This window comes from Chrysemys picta, chromosome 13 (assembly GCF_011386835.1).
Source record: "Chrysemys picta bellii isolate R12L10 chromosome 13, ASM1138683v2, whole genome shotgun sequence".
NCBI lineage: Eukaryota > Metazoa > Chordata > Testudines > Emydidae > Chrysemys > Chrysemys picta.
The window spans coordinates 20,829,903-20,851,951 of record NC_088803.1 but is presented as its reverse complement, the minus strand read 5'-3'; the positions used below and the strand labels follow the sequence as shown (position 1 = coordinate 20,851,951).

Genomic DNA, 22,049 nt, shown 5'->3' with positions numbered 1-22,049 from the left:
GTGGCACTGGTGGTGATACTAGGAAACTGGAGTGTCTAAGGGAATTGCTTGTATGACTTATGGTTAGCCAGTGGGGTGAGACCGAAGTCTTCTCTGTTTGGCTGGTTTGGTGTGCCTTAATAATAAAGGAAACCCAGCCTTGAGCTGTAATTGCCCTGCTCTAAGCAATTTGTCCTGAATTGAAACTCTCAGTTGTGTCCTGTCAGAGGCAGCATCGTTACAAATGGTTACTGAACCCTGAGCACCAAAAAAAACCCAGGTCACTCTCCCTTCAGATGAAGGAAGAATACTGTGAAGAAGAAGCAGTGGAAGACTCTTAGGTTGAGATTTGCAAAGCCGTCAGAGGGGAGATGTTCCCAAATATGTCAGGTCCACAGGAGTTCACATCCCCCTAAGGACCACCACTTTTCAATGATGGGTAACAATCCTGGGATGTTCCTCAAATTTCTCCACCATGCCAGCTAACAGAGTAACCACGGGGGGTGGGCAGCAGTAGTTGGCTTGTACCCTCTGTAAGGTTCAACCAGCAGAGGGGGCTGTGATACATGTAGAAAGTATGTTACATAGTCACTATTCATTACTAATATTAGTAATACGTCAGACAAGTATTAGTAGCTCAACCAACTCTGTCCCTCTAATGCTGTCTATGCACTACAGTGACGGCTCTAATCTCCCCTTCCCATCTGTTCTCTGCTGCAGGCTCTGTCTGGCCTCAAAATCACAGTGGTATATACACACACACTGCAAAGAGGCTTTAGGAAGCACTGACTGAATTAGGAAGCACTGACTGAATTCACGTGAGTATGCAGCTCTCCAGAGGTTAGCCTCAGCAAGCCCCTTACTGCTGCTAAAGGGGTAGGGGCTTCTGCTTTTAGCACTGAAGGCCCCCAAGTTTGAGCCTGCCAAAGGACATAAGGTTTGTATGTCTGTGGTCATGGGTTGCCTCCCTGGTGCTTTGGGAATGTTGTATTTCAAGGGGAACATCTCCATAGAGCAGGATTTTGGAGGCATTTCCTCCCACTGTACCAGGGACCTCAATCACCATCCACATGACTAACATCCTATATTGTTCTCCTTAGCGCTATGAGGCACAATGGGCTCCTACCTCATCATGGGCAATGCCAAGGCTCTTGAGGCACTCCAGAACTTTTGCCTTTCTGTTCTCAGTGGCTTCTTTCTCACCCTTCGAGAGCTCATGGGAAAGTCGGATAGTTCTATCATCCTGCCAAAAATAAAATACAATAAAATATCTTCATCTCTCCAAAGGCTGCCATAGAATGGAGACATGGGGCCTGTGCACAAATAACACCCAGTCCCTGGAGTTTCCCCAGGATTTACTCTTTACATTTGTATTATGACTGTATCTGGAAACCTCAGCCAAGGTTACAGGTGGAGGTGGGCAAATGACTGATTTTTCGCTTCACTGAAGTTCTGAGAAATTGGGAAATAAAGTTGGTTCAAAAATTGCGAAAGTTTTGTCAAATTGAAAGAAATCTACTCTTGGTCGAACAAAACAAGTTTCTGTAGGACAAATAATTTACCTTTCTCCATTGAAATCTTTTCATAGCTTCTCCCAGATTTCCCTGTAGAGCTCCTGGTGATGTGGAATTCTTTCTTCAGTGGCAAACGTACTCTTCAGGGAACGTCTTGATGGGAGGACCAAGTCAACCTCTAACTGTTGTTTTCTTCTTTCTGTGGCTGTTTCAGAGAAAAGGAACATTTAGTATCATCCCATAGTATCATCCCATAGGGATGTCGAGTGGAATTTCCAAAGAGTCTAAGGGAGTTAGGAGTTGAAATCCTGTCTCCACCTGGAAATGTAAAAGAAAATAAGCTAACATGGAGTGTGGTTGGTTTAGAAGTTCCACTTTCCAAATACAAATAATAGAGAAAAAATGGGTGGTGGTGATGAGGTTCAGATTTAAAACAAAAAACAAACAAACCCCCCTCCCCCCAGACCCTAGTAATAACATTTCTCTCCTGCTACAACAGAAATTGACGATGGTTCATGTTCCCAAGCCTGCCCTTCTTATAAAGTGTATATATGGGGGAGAGGGAGGGAGAGGGGTGTGTGGAGATAGCCAGATAGACATTTCTGATCTTGGTGTGTCACTGTGAGCACAGAAAACAGCAAATCCCTGTTAGAAACCTTTAGGTGAGAGAAAGAGCTGAGAAAATAGACACAGCCCCCACTCCCCATTCGGGGCCCTGTTTATTCTGGTTCCATTCAGCCCAAGTGCCAGGGTGTCAACCTGACTTTTAATTTTAAAGTTACTTCCCTGTGAAAATTTGGCAGAGGGCATTGTAACTGGTAGACAGACAGCAGTCAATTTGTATGGAAATCAATTTAGGGCCCTTGCAGGCTCTGGGAAGCACTCTAGGAAGTTAAGGGGACAAACCTCATTGGAATTCCCTCCGCTCCTTTGATAACTCCAGCCCTAAATTGCATTCTGTGAAGCTCCGTCCCCACACCCGCAGTTTGCTGTGCTTACATTTCTGAACATATGTTCTACCTGTCTGTGGGCAGGTATGTGAGTGTGGGTGTCTAGACCCTGAAGAATGTGAACTCTGGATCTGCACTGGTGGTTTTCTGCTTTTAAAACTGTGTGTGTGTGTGTGTGTGTGTGTGTGTGTGTGTGTGTGTGTGTGTGTGTGTGAGAGAGAGAGAGAGAGAGAGAGAGAGAGAGAGAGAGAGAGAGAGAGAGAAAGGGGTGGGATTACTGGAGAGGACACAACTTGGCCGACAACGCTCCATGAACCCCATACAGAAGGCCTCCAGGAACACACTCAATTTGCAACTGCTGTGAAGTTCTTTTGTGCAGTTAAATCAAGAACTTTCCCTCCTTTCAGTCAAAGGGCAATATCAAAATCTAATACAAATATCTCCCCTCACAAACCCTACTCTCCAGCAAAGAAAAGCCTCCCTGTCCAGCTGCTCTGAGCTCTGCCTCAGACACACACACATCACAGACCCCCAAGGATATGAATGACAAAATATGGACTTTCCTCCTCCCAGGCTGGCAGAGATCACTCCTGGTAGAATTGATTCACAGAGCACGCAGACCAGAAACATAGTATTGGCCTGCCAGAATTTATACTGAGACTCAAGTTACTTACAGATGCAGAGAAAATAGATTTCCCTTGCTATTAGTGTGTTAATATGCAAAACATCCCAGAAGAGGGTGGCTATACTGTGTTATGCCCAGTGCAGGCAGCAGAGGGTATGGGGTAGGAAAGGGGCAGATATACTGTATAAAGGCCACTGGGGGCAGCTGAGGGTTGAGGTGGGAAGGGGCAGCTCTGCTGTATAATGGGTACTAGGACCATGTAGTGAGGCCTTATTGGAAATCCTGGGAGGTGGGTGGGCACAAGCCGACCAATGTCTAAAGGCCCCTCCCCTAGCCTTGCTGGAGGGACCACTGGACCTGGGAACCAACTGAAGATGGTGGACAACTAATGAATAACAGGATCAGGAGTAAAGCTCACAGGTTCAAAACTAGGGATCCAGGGGGAGACACCGAGCAGAGAACCCCGGACAGCGCCCACTGCTCCTCAAAGCTGTCTAGGGAGCCAGCGGACGCCACCCAGAGGAACTCTGCCTGGATGCGTGAGACCTGGGAGGAGCAGAAATAGGCCCCACAGTTGCAGAGCACCCCATCGTCAAGCATCCTCCTCCTGGTGTTGTAGATGGCCACTTTGGCCAGGGCCGGGAGGAGGTTGACGAGGAGGTCTCGAGACTTGGTGGGGCCGTGGACAGGGTGTGTGAAAAGAAACAGGTGTGTGGAAAAGTGGAGGAGCCGGAATAGGGGCTGCAACCTGATGCATTTGAGATAACCGTGCACCAGGTTCTCCCTCATGCTGCAAAAGGGGCAGGAGTCGGGAATGGGGTGAACTGTTCCAGGTACACTCTAGTGCTCACGGCTCCATGGAGGAGCTACCAACCAATGTCCCCAGTGGGCCGTGGGACCAGGGTAGAATAGAGGCTGGCCCACCGGGGTTCCTCACCCTCCACAGGTGGTAGATAGTCCTGCCATTTGGTATCAGGGCGGGACACGAGTGTGAGGAAGTGAAACGTGTGGAGCACGAGCATGTATAGTTGTTTCCTTGGCATGGTTTGGAAGTGGACTGGCTGCAGGGCATGCAGCCGGCTCGGATTGTGGAAGGGATGGGCCTGGGAGGGCTCACGGGACAGGGGCCCGATGAAAAGGTCCGGAGGGCCCGAGGTGAGGGGTGGGTGGGGAGCATCCTCTTGCAGTACCTGCTCAAGGAAAACACGAGAGGTGGGTGACAAGGCTGCCCCCACCTACTGGAGCACACATAGGGGGGTCAGGAGGGTGGAGAGCCCCATGCACCGACCGAGTGCTCAGGGATCCACCCAGTCCCCCCATCATAGTTCAGAAGGTCTCCGATTCTGGTGGTTTCTGCCAGGACCAGCCTCCTGTGCACTGGGGGGGGGAGGACTCTGCCACCTGCACACGTATGTTGGGGTTGTGTAGCAGGGGCTCCGCGAGGAGGTCCGCCCCCTCGGTGGCCACAAGAGACCTGGTCGCCGAGAACAGCTTCCAGGTCTGGAGGAGGTCCTGGTAGAAGACTGGCAGCTCGGAGAGGTCTTGCGGAAGACCCCTCGGGTGGAGAAAAAAGAGCTGCCAGTCGTATTGGAGCCCTCGGAGGTGGTGGAGGAAGGCGTGCGCCAACGTGCTCCATGTCGGACTATCTGCACCATAAAGGAGTCTCTGCAGGGCCTAGAGGTGGAAGACATGGACCTGGCTGCAGAGGCAGACCAGGTTCTGTCCTCCCTCCTCCAGAGGAAGACTCAGGACCCCTGCAGAGACCCAGTGCAGTCCTGGCCAGAAGAACTCCAGAGCGACTTTCAGGAGCCAGGCCAGGATCCCCGGGGCTGGACTCAGGATGTTGAGCCGGTGCCAGAGTATGGACAGGACTAGTTGGTTCAGTACCAGGACCCTCCCCCGCAGGGAGATGCAACAGAGCAATCCTGTCCATCTCCGCAGCCACTCACCCACCCTGGCCTCCAAATCCTGCCAGTTCTCCAGTGGAGAAGGATGCATTGCAGAAAGGTAAATGCCGAGATAGAGCAGTGGACCCACGCTCCACTGAATGGCTTGAAGCCTTGAGGAGGCCTCAACCACAGCATCAGGCATGATGGCATCAGCGGCAGGGCCCCCAATCAGGAAGGGAGGCGGCTGCCCCGCCTCAGAGAGGGGCGCACCCAAGGGCTCAGGGCCTGGTCGCTCGGCACCGGCTGTCACCACCAGGGTCTCGGCGGCCACGAGCAGGGTGCCATCTGCAGCTGGGCAGGTGGATGAATCCAGGGGCTCGCCAATATCAAGAGTGGGGGTGGTAGCCTGGGATAAAGGGGAAAGAGGAGGAGGGGGGTGGTATAACCAAGCCATCACCCAGATCGAGGCCCGCTGGCAAAGGGTCGTCCTCCCCCTGGGTGATCGGGGTCAGACCCAGGGCCTCGATCTCCTCAATGATGGAGGTGAAGTCTCCCCTCACCACCCCAGAGTCCTCCCCGCCTGCAACTGAGGCAACAATCACCTCGGCACTGATGGGGGGCACAGGTAACAAAAGGGCTGGGGGGGCTCCATCTGAGGCCTCCTCAGGGAGAGACTCTGAGAGGGGGGCGATCCCGCCCCTCTCTGCTGCCATGGCATTCCCAGATGGCTTCACCTGCTGAACTGTCTCGAGACCTGGATGTCTCTGCAGTGGTGGCCCCCCTCATGGTCTTGTTGGGGGCCTCCACCCCCTCCACATCAAGGGGGAGGTTTGGAGCCTGAGAATTCCTTTTGCCACGCTTCCTCTGCACGAGTACCCAGCCGTCCAAGGTGGAGGCGGAGGGCCTGGCAGCAGGGGCAAGGCCAGGGGGCAAGGGCGATGGTGCCATGGGATGGGGCAGCAAGGGGGAACAGCAGTGGGAAAGGAAATCTCCCCCTGGGGTGGTCCCTCTCCCATGCCTGGCAATGGCCCTGCTGCCATCTCCTCCATGGGCCCCGCTGGACTGGGAGCGGGTGGGCGGCTACCCCTGGCACCCGAGCTGGCGTGATGGCAGGAGGAGGGGCACTAGTGGGTGATCCACATGAATGACTCCAAATTGATATAAGTCACTATTTAGAGATGAAGCTTCTGGGTTTTTAGATTACTCTTTTGGTTAACTTAAAGACTTAGGGGCCTATTATGATCATCTTGTGTGATCTGCTGCAATGTATAGCTCACACAACCTGATCCAGCAATTCCTGCCTCTAACCCTTAGCTCCTGTTTGAACTAAAGCAGATCTTTCAGAAAGACAACTGTGTCCCTTTAGAGACCCCAGTGATGGGGAAGGCACATGGACTTGAGTTCAGTTATCCCCATGGTTAATTACCCTCGCCAAAAATTTCCACTTTATTTCTAGTCTGAATCAGTCTGGATTCAGCTTCCAGTCACTGGGTCTCCTTCTGTGCTTTTGTTTCAGATTAAAAAGCTGTCTAATTGTTCAAAATCATACCCCTAAGATAGACTGTGATAAATAAAGTGTGTGGGGGGGTAGCTCCCTTTGATGGACACCCAGACAGCCAGTTAGATGTAAAATCCCTCTTGGTAGCTGTTCTTTACTTGCTTTACCTGTAAAGGGTTAAAAAGTCCCCCAGGTAAAGAAAAAAAAAGTGGGCACCTGACCAAAAGAGCCAATGGGAAGGCTAGAATTTTTTTAAATGGGGAAAGAAACTTTCCCTATGTCTGTTGTTCTCTGGGCTGCAGGGACAGGGAGCAGTAATGTTGTAAGCAGCTTTAAGCCAGGTATGATTATAGATTATCAATTCATACCTTGAACCTACTTATCTGGAGCCTCAGATATGTAAGTAAAATTAGGGAATGGCTAAAAAGAAATTATTTGGGTTATTTCTTTTATTTCTTATTGGCTTGTGGACTCCTCTGTTCTAACCCCAGATGCTTTTGTTTGCTTGTAACCTTTAAGCTGAACCCCCAAGAAAGCTATTTTGTGTACTTGATTTTTGGAGTTGCTCTTTTAAAATCTAGCAAAAGCCTAAGTTCCAGATGTATTTTCTTTCTTTTAGTTTTTAATAAAATTTACCTTTTTTTAAGAACAGGATTGGATTTTTGGTGTCCTAAGAGGTTTGCGCATATGCTGTTTGATTAGCTGGTGGCAGCATCTAATCTCCTTTGTTTTCTTTCTCAGCTTTTCCCCCGGGGGAGGGGGGTAAAAGGGCTTGAGGGTACCTTGCAGGGAGGAATTCCCAAGTGCTCCTTCCTCGGTCAAAGTTTTTTTTTTTTTTTTTTTTTAATTTGGGTGGTGGTAGCATTTACCAAGCCAAGGTCAGAGAAAAGCTGTAACCTTAGGAGTTTAATACAAGCCTGGAATGGCCAGTATTATTTTTAGAATCCTTGTGGGCTCCCACCTTCTGCACTCAGAGTGACAGAGTAGGAATTCAGCCTTGTACACATCAGTAATATCACCTCCCTGCTCATCGCTGATATACCCCTGTAGGAAGAGTGAGAGGTGACAGTATATAAGTATGTCCATGGTCCAGTTAATTAATTTACATAAATTATGTTCTGATACAGCATATGATAGGAGTATCACCTGATCTCCAATTTTTCAAGTATTCTCTTTTTGGCCTTTATCAAAATAGACTTTTTTGCCTTCTGTTTGGATTTTCCCAATTTAACAGCCACCTGCAAGTGAATCAGATTAAGATGTTTTTGTAAATGCTTGCAGATAGGTTTCCAGTTTGATTCCCTCTAGCTGTGTGCCATTGGAATGCTACAAAAGATGCTCTGACATCCACATGCTTCACCCAGTCATCTCAATGGGTGTATGATCTGTGGAGGCAGCTGGAGTTGCCCTGAGTGTCATTAAAATGATTGGAGTCAGCATATCCCAATTGCATCCATTGGCATCTACCAGTTTCCACAGCGTTAGTTTGATGGTGCAATTTGTTCACTCTACCATCTCTGATGATTGCAGTCTATATGGAATACGCATTTTTTGTTGCACTCCCAACAACTGTAAACACCTTGAAACATTCACCCAGTAAAATGTGTCCCTCTATCTAACTCTACCCTAGTGGGGAGTTTCCAATGAGAGAAGTCTTGTTCCAAATATTTTTGTTGTGGCTAAAGCAACATTTGCCTTAAGAGGAAATTCTTCCATCCATTTGGAGAATGGGTCAATAACAACAGGAAGGTACTGGATTCTCCTGATCATAGTAGATGAACTCATTTATGAAAAAGCAATATGCTTCTATGATTTTTATTCTGGGAGATATTACTGCGAAAAACTGGGTCAAGGTTTTCCCTTGATCAACATATGGGCACACATCAGAGTTCCCAGAATACAACAGGGCACCAGGCAATGGATATAAGGTCTGTACTCGGATCACTGTTCTATCTTTTCCCTGCAACAACAAAGTCCATTTTGTCAGTTTAGTCTTGGACAGATCTCCATCCTTGATTTGATTATAAAACAAGAACTGGAGAAGGGTGTGTGTGGAATGTAGAGCTATTGGGTTTAAACCAATTAAAAACACAAACTGCTTGGTAGCCCAGCTGGTGACCAATACATATTTTTCACAAGTGGAATATTTAAGTTCTACTACGCTCATTCTTCTAGAGTCATAGACTATTGGCCTAAATTTCCATGCTTCTCTTTAGAAGCTACCATTGCAAGTTCAGTTGCACTGAGAGAGACCTCTAAGTGATATGGTTTGCTGGGATCTGGAGTGGTCAGCACAGGTGCTTTTATTACTTCTTGCTTCAATTTTACAAATCCATTCACATGCTGGTCTATCCAGGACCAAGCAATCCCTTTTTTCAGAAGTTTGTACAGTGGACCTGCAATGGAAGAAAAGTTAGGAATGAAGTTTCGATGGTATCCCACCAATCCTAGAAAAGATCATAAAGAAATTATATCAGTGGGCATGGGCAAGTCTCAAATTAAATTCACCTTCTGTTGAGCTCATGTTCCATCTCCTTGAGACAAGCTAATACCTGAAAAAAACTTCTGTGGAGGAAAATTTCCTCCTGTGATTATAATAGTCACTGCCATTCTTTCACACACATGCCCATGTTTAGCAAAAGCATCTCTATATTAAGTCACTTATTCATGCACATTTGCCCTTTTCTTTGCAATGTTTGCCTTTGGGAGGAAAAACTGCACAGGGCCTGTTGGCTTCATACTATCTGTCATTATGGACCCTCATTCACTCCCTCCCCTTCCTGGTTTTCATACTGCATAAGTGGAGTTGAAATCCAGAATAATGTTGCAGTAGCTACTGCAATGGGTTGAGGTGTTTTGGGCTAGCAATTCAAAATCATGGAGTTCATCTGCTGGTGCATTTCCAGCATTTCACACTTCTGAGGTTCTAGTGTTGTTCCAATCTGGTGAAGTTCTAATTATGTCCAGTTTAGGATTAGGAGGTTGATAGGCTGGGATTTTTGGGAGGGGATGATAATGATTATTGTCAGGTATGAATTGTCTCATACTGTAGTTGGTGAAGATAGTGATGAGCGTGAAGTGGCAAGCGCTTCTTCATTTAGGTGCCTGTGATTGTTATATCATGGATTTTGAGTTTGGGGGCGGCGTGGTATGGCACCTCTTGGATATGATCAGTTTCTAATATTATTACCCAACCCTCTTGAGTGATCTTGTTGGCCTTCTGCCACATGTTGTAGGCCTTCTACTTTAATTTTTGTTCTACCTGAGGCTCCTTGAACAGTTGCTATAGGAGGATGAATTCTCTTGGAACTTTTCAGTTGGGTTTGAATATAACTATAAGCTTAGACAATTCATCCAAAATATCTGGAAGGGTACTCTTGGGGTGTACATGCATCATATAATCATAGAATCATAAAACTGGAAGGGACCTCAGAGGTCATCTAGTCCAGTCCTCTGCACTCAAGGCAGGACTAAGTATTATCTAGACCATCCCTGACAGGTGTTTGTCCAACCTGATCTTAAAAATCCCCAATGATGGAGATTCCACAACCTCCCTAGGCAATTTATTCCAGTGCTTAACCACTCTGACAGTTAAGAAGTTTTTCCTAATGTCCAACCTAAACCGCCCTTGCTTCATTTTAAGCCCACTGCTTCTTGTCCTATCCTCAGAGGTTAAGAAGAACAGTTTTTCTCCCTCCTCCTTGTAACAACCTTTTATGTACTTGAAAACTGTTATCATGTCCCCCCTCAGTCTTCTCCTTTCCAGATTAAACAAACACAGTTTTTTCAATCTTCCCTCATAGCTCATATTTTCTAGATCTTTAATAATTTTTGTTGCTCTTCTCTGGACTTTCTCCAATTTGTCCACATCTTTCCTGAAATGTGGCACCCAGAACTGGACACGATACTCCAGTTGAGGCCTAATCAGCATGGAGTAGAATGGAAGAATTACTTCTTGTGTCTTGCTTACAATACTCCTGCTAATACATCCCAGAAAGTTGTTTGCTTTTTTTTGCAACAGCGTTACACTGTTGACTCATATTTAACTTGTGATCCTCCATGACTCTCAGATCCCTTTCACGGTACTCCTTCCTAGGCAGTCACTTCCAATTTGTATGTGTGCAACTGATTGTTCCTTCTTAAGTGGAGTGCTTTGCATTTGTCTTTATTGAATTTCATCCTATTTACTTTAGACCACTTCTCCAGTTTGTCCAGATCATTTTAAATTTTATATTCTATCCTCCAAAGCACTTGCAACCCCTCCCAGCTTGATATTGTCCGCAAACTTTATAAGTGTACTCTTTATGCCATTATCTAAATCATTGATCATAACCTTTCCTCAAACTGCTGGTGAAGCATTGTTAATTAACAAATCAATATATTGAGGGTCCGTTTCCTTTCCAGACATTTCATTAGATTTCCAAGCTGCATATAATCTATTATGAAACACATATGGGGATTCTCCCTCCTGTTGTCTCAGATTAGCTATCAGGGTGACCCCTGCCTGTCCTGGGTTCATATTCTGTTCTAACAGATGTACAGTGTCTGTAAATGATTTTTCCCCTTCTTGAAATTCTGGTGGCAATGTATTCCACAAAGTATTGCATGTATTGCAACTATATCTCCTTTTTTCATTGGCCCTATCATCTTTTCAGTGGCATGTAGTGTTTTTGCATTTGTTACTATTGCTATTGGGAAGGCATGACTATTCAATCCTGAAGATTCCAATTTAGAAGTTGATTCTTGTTCCTCCTTTATAGTTATATTGGGGATTTCCTTTTCCTCTTTTTTTCAAAGGAACTGGTATCCCCCAAGTTTAGGCAGCTTCTACAGTGTAAAATGTAGGTGGGAAGTTTTGTTCTAACCTTTTATACTTTGTTTTGGTTGGGGTAGGTGCCTGCACCTTGTGAAGGCCTGGCATTGGCAGGTTGTCCTGTGGGGATTCTGTTTTTGGCCAACCCTTTTGGTGTAAAGTGGGCAGATGGGAATCAGAATGAAGTATGCCACTTGTTCTCTTCCTTATTGCTTCTGGCTCAATTGACTTAAAGGTATTAGACTCATTTGTTAGGGTCACAAATTGCACAGACTTTCATCTTTCATGGGAGGCATTTATATCTAAGATTGCTTCCTTTCATGTACTTACAGCAAGTTCTATAGTTCCCTGGGTTTCTTGTAATAAGCGGCACAATTGTGAATGAGACTGAAGCACCTCCTGACTTTTTCTTCCTCGGTAAACTTTTTTGTAACAGACCTTCCCTTTCTTCACTGCAGACAGCTTCTTCAACTCCCCCTTTCACTCCCCCCCGAAGTGCCTGTCTCAGTGTCTGTATCTGATACTTCCTCTTTTTCTAACTTGCCTGAGTGTTTATTCTGTTATTCCTGTCTGCTCTTAGACCCTCAGCCCCACTTACCCAATGGAAAGCTATGTCCTAATATTGGCTGTTCTTTCCCAGGTTCCACCATGGCTTCTGGGATATGGGAAATGGGGTTATCTGGTATTACATTAATAACATATACAGGAGGAAACTGCATCTCTGTACATATATCTTTCTCACTCTCTATCTTTGGGATATCTTGGATTTGCTGCCCAATCTCACTGTAAGCAGAACACAGTCCTTTTTACCTACATGAAATAATTTATCTTCAATTAATTACACCCATACGGTCTAAAGTGGCCTTTCTTTCCATCATACTTTCTGTGTTCTCTGGAGCCATGAGCCAATTTGTAGCCTTTTATTTTATTTAAAGTGAATTTTGGAATGTGGTATTATACCACTGTGGCTTTGGCTCTACAGTGGCTATAATTTCAAGCTTAACAGAGTGAAAGTCACCTCTGCTACTTGCTTCAGATTTAGAGTCTCTCGCAACACATAAAGACCAAGGCTAGAGACCACACAGACATTTACAAGTAAAAGGTCTAGTCTGTTTTAAAAGTTTTATTAAAGTTACAATTAAAGTTATGATTACCTGAGCTTATAGAAATTCTACACAGACCTATGCACAAGTTACAAATATAGTTGTACTCACATCTCCTAGACAATGTTAGGGTCTGATGGGTCTTTCACGGATTGATCCTCAGTAGAGGGATAGTCCAGCTGGAGTTCTCCATAGGGAGCTCAATTTTCCTGATCTGGGCACCCTCTTTTTATAATATGATTCGGATTATACCTCATTAGCATTTATGCACATAGTGCAACTTGAGGTTAGGGCATGTGTTAGAAAAATGTGACTTGTAAGCAAAAAAAAAATGACTCTTACTGTTAATATTTTGCAAGATCTCTCATTGGTACATTTTTTCCCCCATAATCTTGTGGCCTAGGGTCATTTTTGGTCACATACTTTTTGTTAAGGCTTCCCCTCACACTCTCTTCATTCCTGTCAGGCAGACGGAAAGCAGAAGGCCAGAGTCGAAAGTGCAAGCAATGTGAAGTTTATTGGGGTTTCCAAGCAAACATAATTCATAGCTATGTAGCCCATTAGAGCTTTTCCTGTCCTAACCCCACCCCTGTCTTTCTTAGCAGGCTTTATCATACTAGTGGTGCAGGCCCTTGGCCCAACCCCTTACAATTTATGGACATGTTCTGGTTTGGAGGGTTGTGAGTCTGGGGACTTTGGTACCACCTCTTTTGTACCCCATGGGAGGGGTAGGGAGTGAGGTTGTGTACTGGCTAAGGCCAGGCTTATCTTTGGCTTTTAGTGTTTCTTAAACCTTCCCCATCCCCCTCACCCCTTCCAACTGGTTGCTTGACCTTGTCTTGAGGTAGGAGATGAGGCAGTCGTATACTAGTCTCCCACCAAAACCAGCAACACTTTAGCTCTATTTCTTATCTTTTCTCATTATACTGACAAACCCATCTGGTTGGGCAGGCACATGATGTCTTTGTTTTTTGTTCACATATGTTTGCAAGGATATAAGAATATCCTAATATAAGAATTGCCTTGAGAACGGTCGGGTTGATGCCTGTCTAAGTATTGCAACTTCAACAATGAGCACAAAGGACTTCGATGTAGCTGTGACAGCGAGGTACATTAAAAACACTAAAGTAAGTCAAATTTATTATTATTGTTATTATTATTAGCTAGCTAGGTTACTGGGGGTTTTTTTCGGTGTGGAAAATTGTGTCCTATTTTACGGGTTGAATAACTGAATGACATAACTCCCCGCCAATGTCCGTCACTAAGTCCGGTAATTTTGTCAAATGTCCGTCACACAATATGGTGGTGCTGACCCCTGCCCTGTAATTGTAAAAGTGTTTGCTCTTGAACGGTAAACCCAATCAGGAGGAAGCATTACCAAGTGTGAAATACTAGTTTGCCCCAGCAGGGGTTATCTACTGTCCAGCAAAAGAAGGCCCATAGACATCAGACAAGCCATTGTGAAACATCAGCAGACAAAGGAGTTTGTTGATTGCTCCCCTCACATCAATGAAGGAGAGATGTGCAAGAGCACATGTCTCATCAGGTTAGACTCTTGGGAGAAGAGCATACAAATCCCTGATGAGGAGATCTATGCTGCTTAAGATTTGGGAGGGCACAAAATTTCTAAACATAAGCAAGAATTCCCATCTCTTTTGTCTAGGTTAGCTCTAGAGGACATATAGAGCTGGCATATTACAGCAGCTCTATCACCTTTTGAAACCTAAGACTAATTCACATGTGTGTGTATGTTACCTGCTTTAACCTTGTTAATAACTCTAATTTATTTTTTCTTAGTTAATAAATCTTTAGATCGGTTACTACAGTATTGGCTATAAGCCTTTTCTTTGGGATGAACTCTAAAATGCAATTGACCTGTGGTAAGTGACCCATCCTTTGGGCCTGCCAGTAACCTAAATATTATTGTGATTTTTGGTGTAAGGGACCATCTATCACAAAGGCAAGGTTGCCTGAGTGGCAGGATAGACCAGAGTGTCCAAGGGGACTGTCTGTGACTTCATGTTAGGCTGCTGTAGTATCTGAGGAGGTTATACCTGATATGTGGTTGTTGGAATCTAAGTATACAAGTCACAACCCATTTGGGGTTTGGGTCCTGCTTCTATCAGTCTGCTGTAAGGTTGGTACTCATGTCCTTGAGCCACTCAAGACAGCATGACACCAAGTATAAGGAATAAGGATAGAAATGGTTACAAAAAAAAAAAAAAAAAAAAAAAAAAACCAGAAGTCCAGATGTGTTCCTAAGACTAAACTGAACTTAACAGATTAGAGTCTTAAGTTCAAAGATTTTTTTCTCACCACTATGGTTGCCAAGGTTGGTTGGAAGTATTCCTGGAGATTTCATCAAAGGGCAATCTTTAATTAAAGATTAATATTCAATTCCTGGAGAGTCCAGGACAATCCTTGAGGGTTGGCAACCTTACTCATCATAGTCTTTCTTCCAGGGTGGCTGGCCTGTCCTTTAGCCAGGAGACCACACATGGACCTCAAAATGCTGGTTTCTTTGTCTCTTCAGGTGAAGGGTGTCAAAATGGCTTTTTCTCTCTGCTTATAACCTCAAAGTTTTGTCTTTGTTTTCAAAGTCAGGAAACTCCTCTGGTATTCAGTGTGCACCAGAGAGCTGATGCCATTTTAATAATTCTATCTCTGTTGTGATAGCTAAGTGGCTATTGCCCCCACTTGCTAGTTTAATGGTGTTGTTTACCTTTTATGTAAATGTACTTTCTTTGTTTCTCCTGGCTTCATTTACATTGGAGACACATTCAAGCACCCTGGTCCACAATGCTTTGTCTAGGATGGGGTGAATTCAACCTTATGTGCCAAACACATTTCCAGGACATATTTGTAGCGTATTTCTAGTCTGTGTGTCAAACTGCTCAATATAATGGGATGGAGTCTTGTTAACTATCTGTTTTGAATTTTGCCCTTGTAGTATTTGTGTTATACTGGAATTTTGTTTTGAGGGTCCACTGCTCAGATTATCTACCCTTCAAGTATGTAAAATCACTAGGTGGTTTTATACAAAGTAATAGTTCATTATAAAGGTGCAGTGAACCCTTTAAGCTAAGTTATTTGTCAAATGAAGGAGTATAATGAAAATAGGCTGTCATAAACACCTCAGGTTTTCAGGGATAGTGAAAGTACAGAAGTTATCAACTTTAAAGCTAGTAAATGCCCATAACATCAAGTCCCACAATGTTGTACTGGGAAAGAGAAGTAGTAAACTGCTAAGTGGGACTCATCACCATGTAATTTTATCAGGTTTCCCTGCCACTTTTATGGTTTCTAATCCACCCTCTGGTTCTAATTCCGGTCATGTGTACTCTTGGCACCGTTGGCCATTTTGAAAAAAAAAAAGTTTTTATTTTTGTATTGGGGAATGTTAAGGGTGCTTGTGTGCCTGTGTTTTGACATGATAGGCTGAGTTTGGGAGGGAAAAACATAAAGTAAATAGAAATTTTAAAGGGATTTTAAAAATAAAGAATAGAGTTGAGAAAAGCAAGAGAACCTGTGTCACTGAGCACATGGCAGTAAGAGATTCAAAGAGGATTTTTAAAAGTGCTTTAAAGAAGGGAAAAAAAGGGTCATTTTGAAAAAAAGAAAAGCAAAAGGTTTATTAAATAAAAGAAAAAAATAAGGTTTCATAAAGAAAGAGGAAAATAAAGAAATTAAAGTATAGAGAGGAAGTTGTTTCAAAAGGTTATGAAAGAAAAGAGTTTTTAAAATATAAAGAATAGAGCGAGAAATTAAAAAGGGTTATTTTGAAATAAATTAAAGAAAAAAGGCAAATTAAAGAAAATAGAGATTTCTATGTTAGGTTGAGAGAAAGTTTAGTAAGCACGTGATAGGCAAAGAGAGGAGGAGAAAAGATAGGGAACACATGGAGAGAGAGAGGAGCAAAGAGGGTTTAAAAAGTTTATTAAAAAAGGCTTATTTTGAAATAAAACATAGAGTTGAGAAATTCAAGAAAGAGAGGATTTCAAAGAAATTAAAGAATAGATAGAGAGCCTGTGTCACTGAACACAGGGCAAAGAGATTTTTAAAGGAGAGAAAAGACAGCACATGGCAAAGAGATTTTAAAGAGGAGAGAGAGAGAAAGAGAGAGAGAGTGAAGGAATGAGCTTACCCAAGCAGCTGCCCCTAGTGAAATGACATATGTATTTACATATGTGTTTCGATAAAAGAAATAGCATGCAGCGAGCCCTATTTGAAGTAGCATGTTTTTTAAAGGTGTTTCTTTTTGCAAAAGCAAAGGCTTACAATTAAATAATGAAAACCTAAAGAGATGCTAAGTTTACTTAATTTTCATCACTAAATAATTATCAACTCTGCGACACAAAGATTTTAGTCTAGAAAAAAAATCCTGTGTACAAGAATGTCAATTGTAAAAAAATAGCGATATAACCATTTACAATGCATTTAACCCATTCTTTTGAACTGTTTTATAATAAATTTTTAAAGGAGAGAAATTATGTAGCAATGGGTCCGCCCTCCTGTTTTTCCTAGAAGAAAACTGTTCAAAGGAGAACAGGAGTACTTGTGGCACCTTACAGACTAACAAATTTATTAGAGCATAAGCTTTCGTGGACTACAGCCCACTTCTTCGGATGCATATAGAATGGAACATATATTGAATCAAAATACTCAAAAACCAGTGGGAGAACACTTTAACCTGTCTGGTCATTCAGTGACAGACCTGCGGGTGGCTATATTACAACAGAAAAACTTCAAAAACAGACTCCAAAGAGAGACTGCTGAGCTAGAATTGATATGCAAACTAGACACAATCAACTCCGGTTTGAATAAGGACTGGGAATGGCTGAGCCATTACAAACATTGAATCTATCTCCCCTTGTAAGTATTCTCACACTTCTTAACGGTCTGTACTGGGCTAGCTTGATTATCACTTCAAAAGTTTTTTTTTTCTCTTAATTAATTGGCCTCTCAGAGTTGGTAAGACAACTCCCACCTGTTCATGCTCTCTGTATGTGTGTATATATATCTCCTCAATATATGTTCCATTCTATATGCATCCGAAGAAGTGGGCTGTAGTCCACGAAAGCTTATGCTCTAATAAATTTGTTAGTCTCTAAGGTGCCACAAGTACTCCTGTTCTTCTTTTTGCGGATACAGACTAACACGGCTGCTACTCTGAAACCTGTTCAAAGGAGGTACATAAAAACTGACCCCTCACCCTTCTTATTCAAAAAAACGACCCCTGACTCCTCCCCCCCCTCCGTTTAACACTTTTGCTAAACATGCAGTGTTTAATTATATCAAATAAAGTTTGCTGTTAAAGTTTTCACAAATGCACCAGTCTTTAATGTTTCACCTAAAGGCTTTAGATTTATACAACAGACAAATTAGCTCATGTAAAAGAGTTAACACTTTTTACCAGGGATTTTTTTCCCCCACCACACACACTTCCTTCTTTGAGAATGTTTTTCAAAGTTGAAAACAAGGACAAACAAACTTTTAAAACATTAATTAAAGGGAACAGGCATGTAGATTTCTTTGTTTTAGTTTTGTTAAAGACACTTGTGAAAGTGATCTCAAACTTCCTTATTTCATTTACTGGAAACTGACTTTAGCTTTGTAAAGGGTGAATATCATTTACAATAAAAGTGTGAGAGGAATGAATGAATAAATAAATATCCCCCTCCCTTGTTATTTGAAGCTGATAACTACTGAAACAAAATAATGTTAATTAGGAAGAAATCTTTATGAAATTTTTAAAACAACAAAAGCGAAGGTTTTGTGACTGCATGAAGTTCAGATATAGCCTATCCGCACCCACCTTCCTGATTTTTTCCCTTCCATTTAACACTTTTGCTAAACATGCAGTGTTTAATCATATCAGATAAAGTTCTTTATATGTTTAACATGAAAATACAGCATGGAATGAGCTGTAACATAACAAGGCATCTTTTAGGAATGTTTTATATGCAGTGAGGCCTATTTGAAGAAGCAAACTTTTTTAAAAGCTACAGTGATAGTATAGGCTTAAAATTAAATAATGAAAGCTTAAAGAGATGCTAAGGTTATTTAATTTTCATCATTAAGTAATTATCATCTCTGTTGCAGTAGTTATCAGCTTCAAATAACAAGGGAGGGGGATATTTTTCTTACTCCTTCATGCAGTTATTCATTCCTCTTAAACTTTTACTGTAAATGATATTCATGCCTTACAAAGCTAAAGTTGGTTTCCAGTAAATAAAATAAGGAAGTTTAATACAACTTTCACAAGTGTCTTTAACAAAACTAAAACAAAGAAATCTACATGCCTGTTCCCTTTAATTAATATTTTAAACATTTATTTATCCTTGGTTTATATTTAAAAAACATTCAGAAAGAAAAAGTGTATGTGGTGGGGAAAAACAGACTCCTTATCTGTGGTAAAAAATGTTAACTCTTTTACATGAGCTAATTTGTCTGTTGTATAAATCTAAAGCCTTTAGGCAAAACTTTAAAGACTGGTGCATTTCTTAAAACTTTAACAGCAAACTTTATTTGATATAATTAAACACTGCATGTTTAGCAAAAGTGTTAAAGCGGGGGAGGTGCTGGGGCGGGGGAGGGCGGTTTCTTCAAATAACAAGGTTGAGGGGTCAGTTTTTATCTACCTCCTTTGCACAGTTTTCTTCTAGGAAAAAAGGAGGGAGGAACCTGCTGCTTCATAATTTCTCTCCTTTAAAATGTTATTGTAAATGCTGGGGATATGACATTCTCCCTTTATGCAGCTTACGGCTAGGGTCAATTTCCAGTAAATGAAATAAGGGTTAGGAAAGAAAAATTCTGAGTGGTGGGGAAAAACAGGGTCTTCTTGTAAAATATAAGCTTTTCCTTTTAATTTTTTTAAAAAGTAGCCTCTTTTTCTATAAGCTGTTTTCTTAGTGTCATCCAGTACAAAAATCTGCTAATATAGCTTTATTCCTATCATGCAGTTATGTTATTTCATGTTAGCAAAAGAATTAAAATGGGCATATGACATTCTCCCTTTATAAAGCTTACAGCTAAAGTTAATTTCCTGGAAATTAAATAAGGGTGTGTGTGTGTGGGGGGGGAGGTTGTGAGGTATGGAAAAGCAGGCTCCTTATCTCTTGTAAAGGGGAGAAAAAAAGTTAATTCTTTCACATAAGCTGCTTTTTCCTTTTAATTAGCTGATGTTTTGTATAATTTCTTTACAGAAGTTTTCCTATGGGCAAAACTTTAAAAATCAATCCGGTGTACTTCTTTTTATGTGAGAAATAGAACATCTTTATTTCGCTGTTAGCAAAAGAATTAAGAAAAGAGTTTCTTACATTTCCAAACAGGGGGAGGAGGAGGTGGCGGCTCTTGTTTTAAAATCTTGGAATGATATGATTGCTCAGGAAGAATTCATTCTAACACAACGCTGTAGAACAGGTTCTGACTGGTCCAGCATGGTTTGCCACTTAGGGTCGCTGCCCCTGAAAAGTTATCATTTCACTTGAGGTAGCTGCTTAGATACGCTCGCTGCTTTGCCCTCTCTCTCTCTCCTTTAAAATCTCTTTGCCCTGTGTTCCCTAACCCAGGCTTTCTATCTATTCTTTAATTTCTTTAAAATCCTTCCTTTCTTTAATTTCTCAACTCTAGACTTTATTTCAAAATAACCCTTTTTTCTAAACTTGTAAAACCCTCTTTGCTCCTCCCTCTGCCATGTGTTCCTTATCTTTTCTCCTCTTCTCTCTCTCTACCATGTGCTTACTAATGTTTCTCTCAACCTAAGAAAGAAATTTTATTTTCTTTAATTTGCATCTTTAATTAATTTCAAAATAATCCTTTTTAATTTCTCTTTTTTTATTTCCTCTCCTTTTTATTAACCTACTTTTTTTCCATTTATTTAACAGAGCTTTTGCTTTTCTTTAATTTATTTCAAAATAACTCTGATTTTTCTCTAAAGCACTTTATAAAACCCTGTTTGCTCCTCCTACTGCCATGTGCTTAATGACACATGTTATCTTGCTTTTCTCAACTCTATTCTTAATTTTTTTTTAAAAAAACCCTTTTTAATTTCTCTTTTCTTTAATATTTCCTGCAAAACCCAGCCAAACATGTCAAAACACAGGCAAGCAAGGACTCCGAACATTCCCCAATGCAAAAATAAAAAAAGATAAGTTTTTTTTTCAAAATGGCCGATGACACCAAACGTGTCCATGACCGGAAACGGGACGAGGGGCAGGACATAAAACATAAAATGGGTATGGAAACCTATCAGAATTACATGGTCATGAGTCCTATCGAGTTGTTTACTGCAAAGGAACATGTTCTTACAGGTATCCAGCAACAATACCATATCCTCAGAGGAGACCTAAGCCAAAGCCAGCTGACAGCATTGTTCCTCCTCTGCAGCAGCCTTTATGTCTTGACAGTTGGTTTGGGGAGGCACCCGGCCAATTAAAGGCAGACTCACAAACTAAAATGTGCGTACCATGTAAAGGAAGCTAAGAAAACAGACTTTGGGGTAAACCTCCAGTTGGTGAACTCTAATGCTGGAGTAACTGTGGTCTGAAGCAAGGGGCAGCAGGTGACTATCAGGATACCTTTGGTGCACTAGTGCAAATACACCCTTTTGTGCACTGGTATCATCTTTGAAGCAATATGATCTTGTCCTCAGATGGCAATATACAAAACTTTGTGAAGACTAATAATTAAATCATGGACAGCCTTGAGTTTATTGCCTAAACTGATGCATCTAACAAGGGCATACCAAGTAAAAGTGCAACCCTCAGCTATGAGCTAGTGGATGTAACCATGCCACCCTTACTAACCTGGAAAACGGTCTGTCCTCTAATCAAAAACTCTAGGGTTGGATGTGGCTACACCTGTACAATGAGTAGTAGTGTGTACAGTGTGCCATACATTAGTTCTGCATACAGTAAATGTGTTAAGCACCTTCACAATAGGTATTAGGTAATAACCTATAATTTTAGAATGGGAAAAGGTCCCACATTTAATCAAGGATTAACAGTTTGCTAAATTGTATTGTTTAAACTGTTTTAAAACATGGAACAGGCAGAGCCACTTGCTTAATTCTGGTCGGAGAGTGCCACTGGGAGCAATTCAGGTATGGGTTCTGTGACACTGCACCCTAATTAAGACTCTTCTTTAACAAAGATTACATCATGACACCTCTTTGCCTATGTTCAGTCCAGATGAGTATGTGTTTGGTCACTTGGCAGCTATCCACTCAGTAGATCACGTTGAAGACAATGTCTACAATGACTTCATCCATGTACCTCCTCTGGTAGTGTATCACCCAACTTGGAAAACTCCACCGATGGCCTGTTGCTCTGAAAAGGGGGGTCAATATATTGGTGGGTATAATATGTTTAAGGTGGACACACCACGGGGTGGCTGGAAGGAATGCTCCAACAGAATCCATCGTCGTCGGATTCTCTCAGGATAACTAAATAAGAGGTTTTTATGAGAAGGGTGACATATAGTGGACATGGCCAGTATTCCAGTATTGTAATAACCAAATATCAAAGATATTTTATAGTCAATTGGAGTTCAAGGTCACAGGATCAAATTTTATGTCAAACCCCAAAGACACTTATACACACATACTATTTGGGCAGGTGCCAATTCCCCTTTATCTGTTATCTATTACATTGTGTGTGATAGGGTTCGTTAACAATC

The 22,049-nt window shown here is 42.3% G+C and overlaps 1 protein-coding gene across 1 annotated transcript in view; it reads right to left on the bottom strand.

Moving 5' to 3' along the window:
• LOC101942789 (cytosolic phospholipase A2 gamma-like) overlaps nucleotides 1-1,698 on the bottom strand; it is a 49,237-nt gene extending 47,539 nt beyond the window's left edge. The window contains exons 1-2 of the mRNA XM_065565606.1: nucleotides 1,542-1,698; nucleotides 1,106-1,222 (exon numbers count right to left, since the gene is read on the bottom strand). Coding sequence (XP_065421678.1) covers nucleotides 1,106-1,222; nucleotides 1,542-1,565 — 141 coding nt within the window. The 5' untranslated portion in view covers nucleotides 1,566-1,698. The remainder of the gene's footprint in view (nucleotides 1-1,105; nucleotides 1,223-1,541) is intronic.
• Between the last annotated feature and the right edge of the window lie 20,351 nt (nucleotides 1,699-22,049).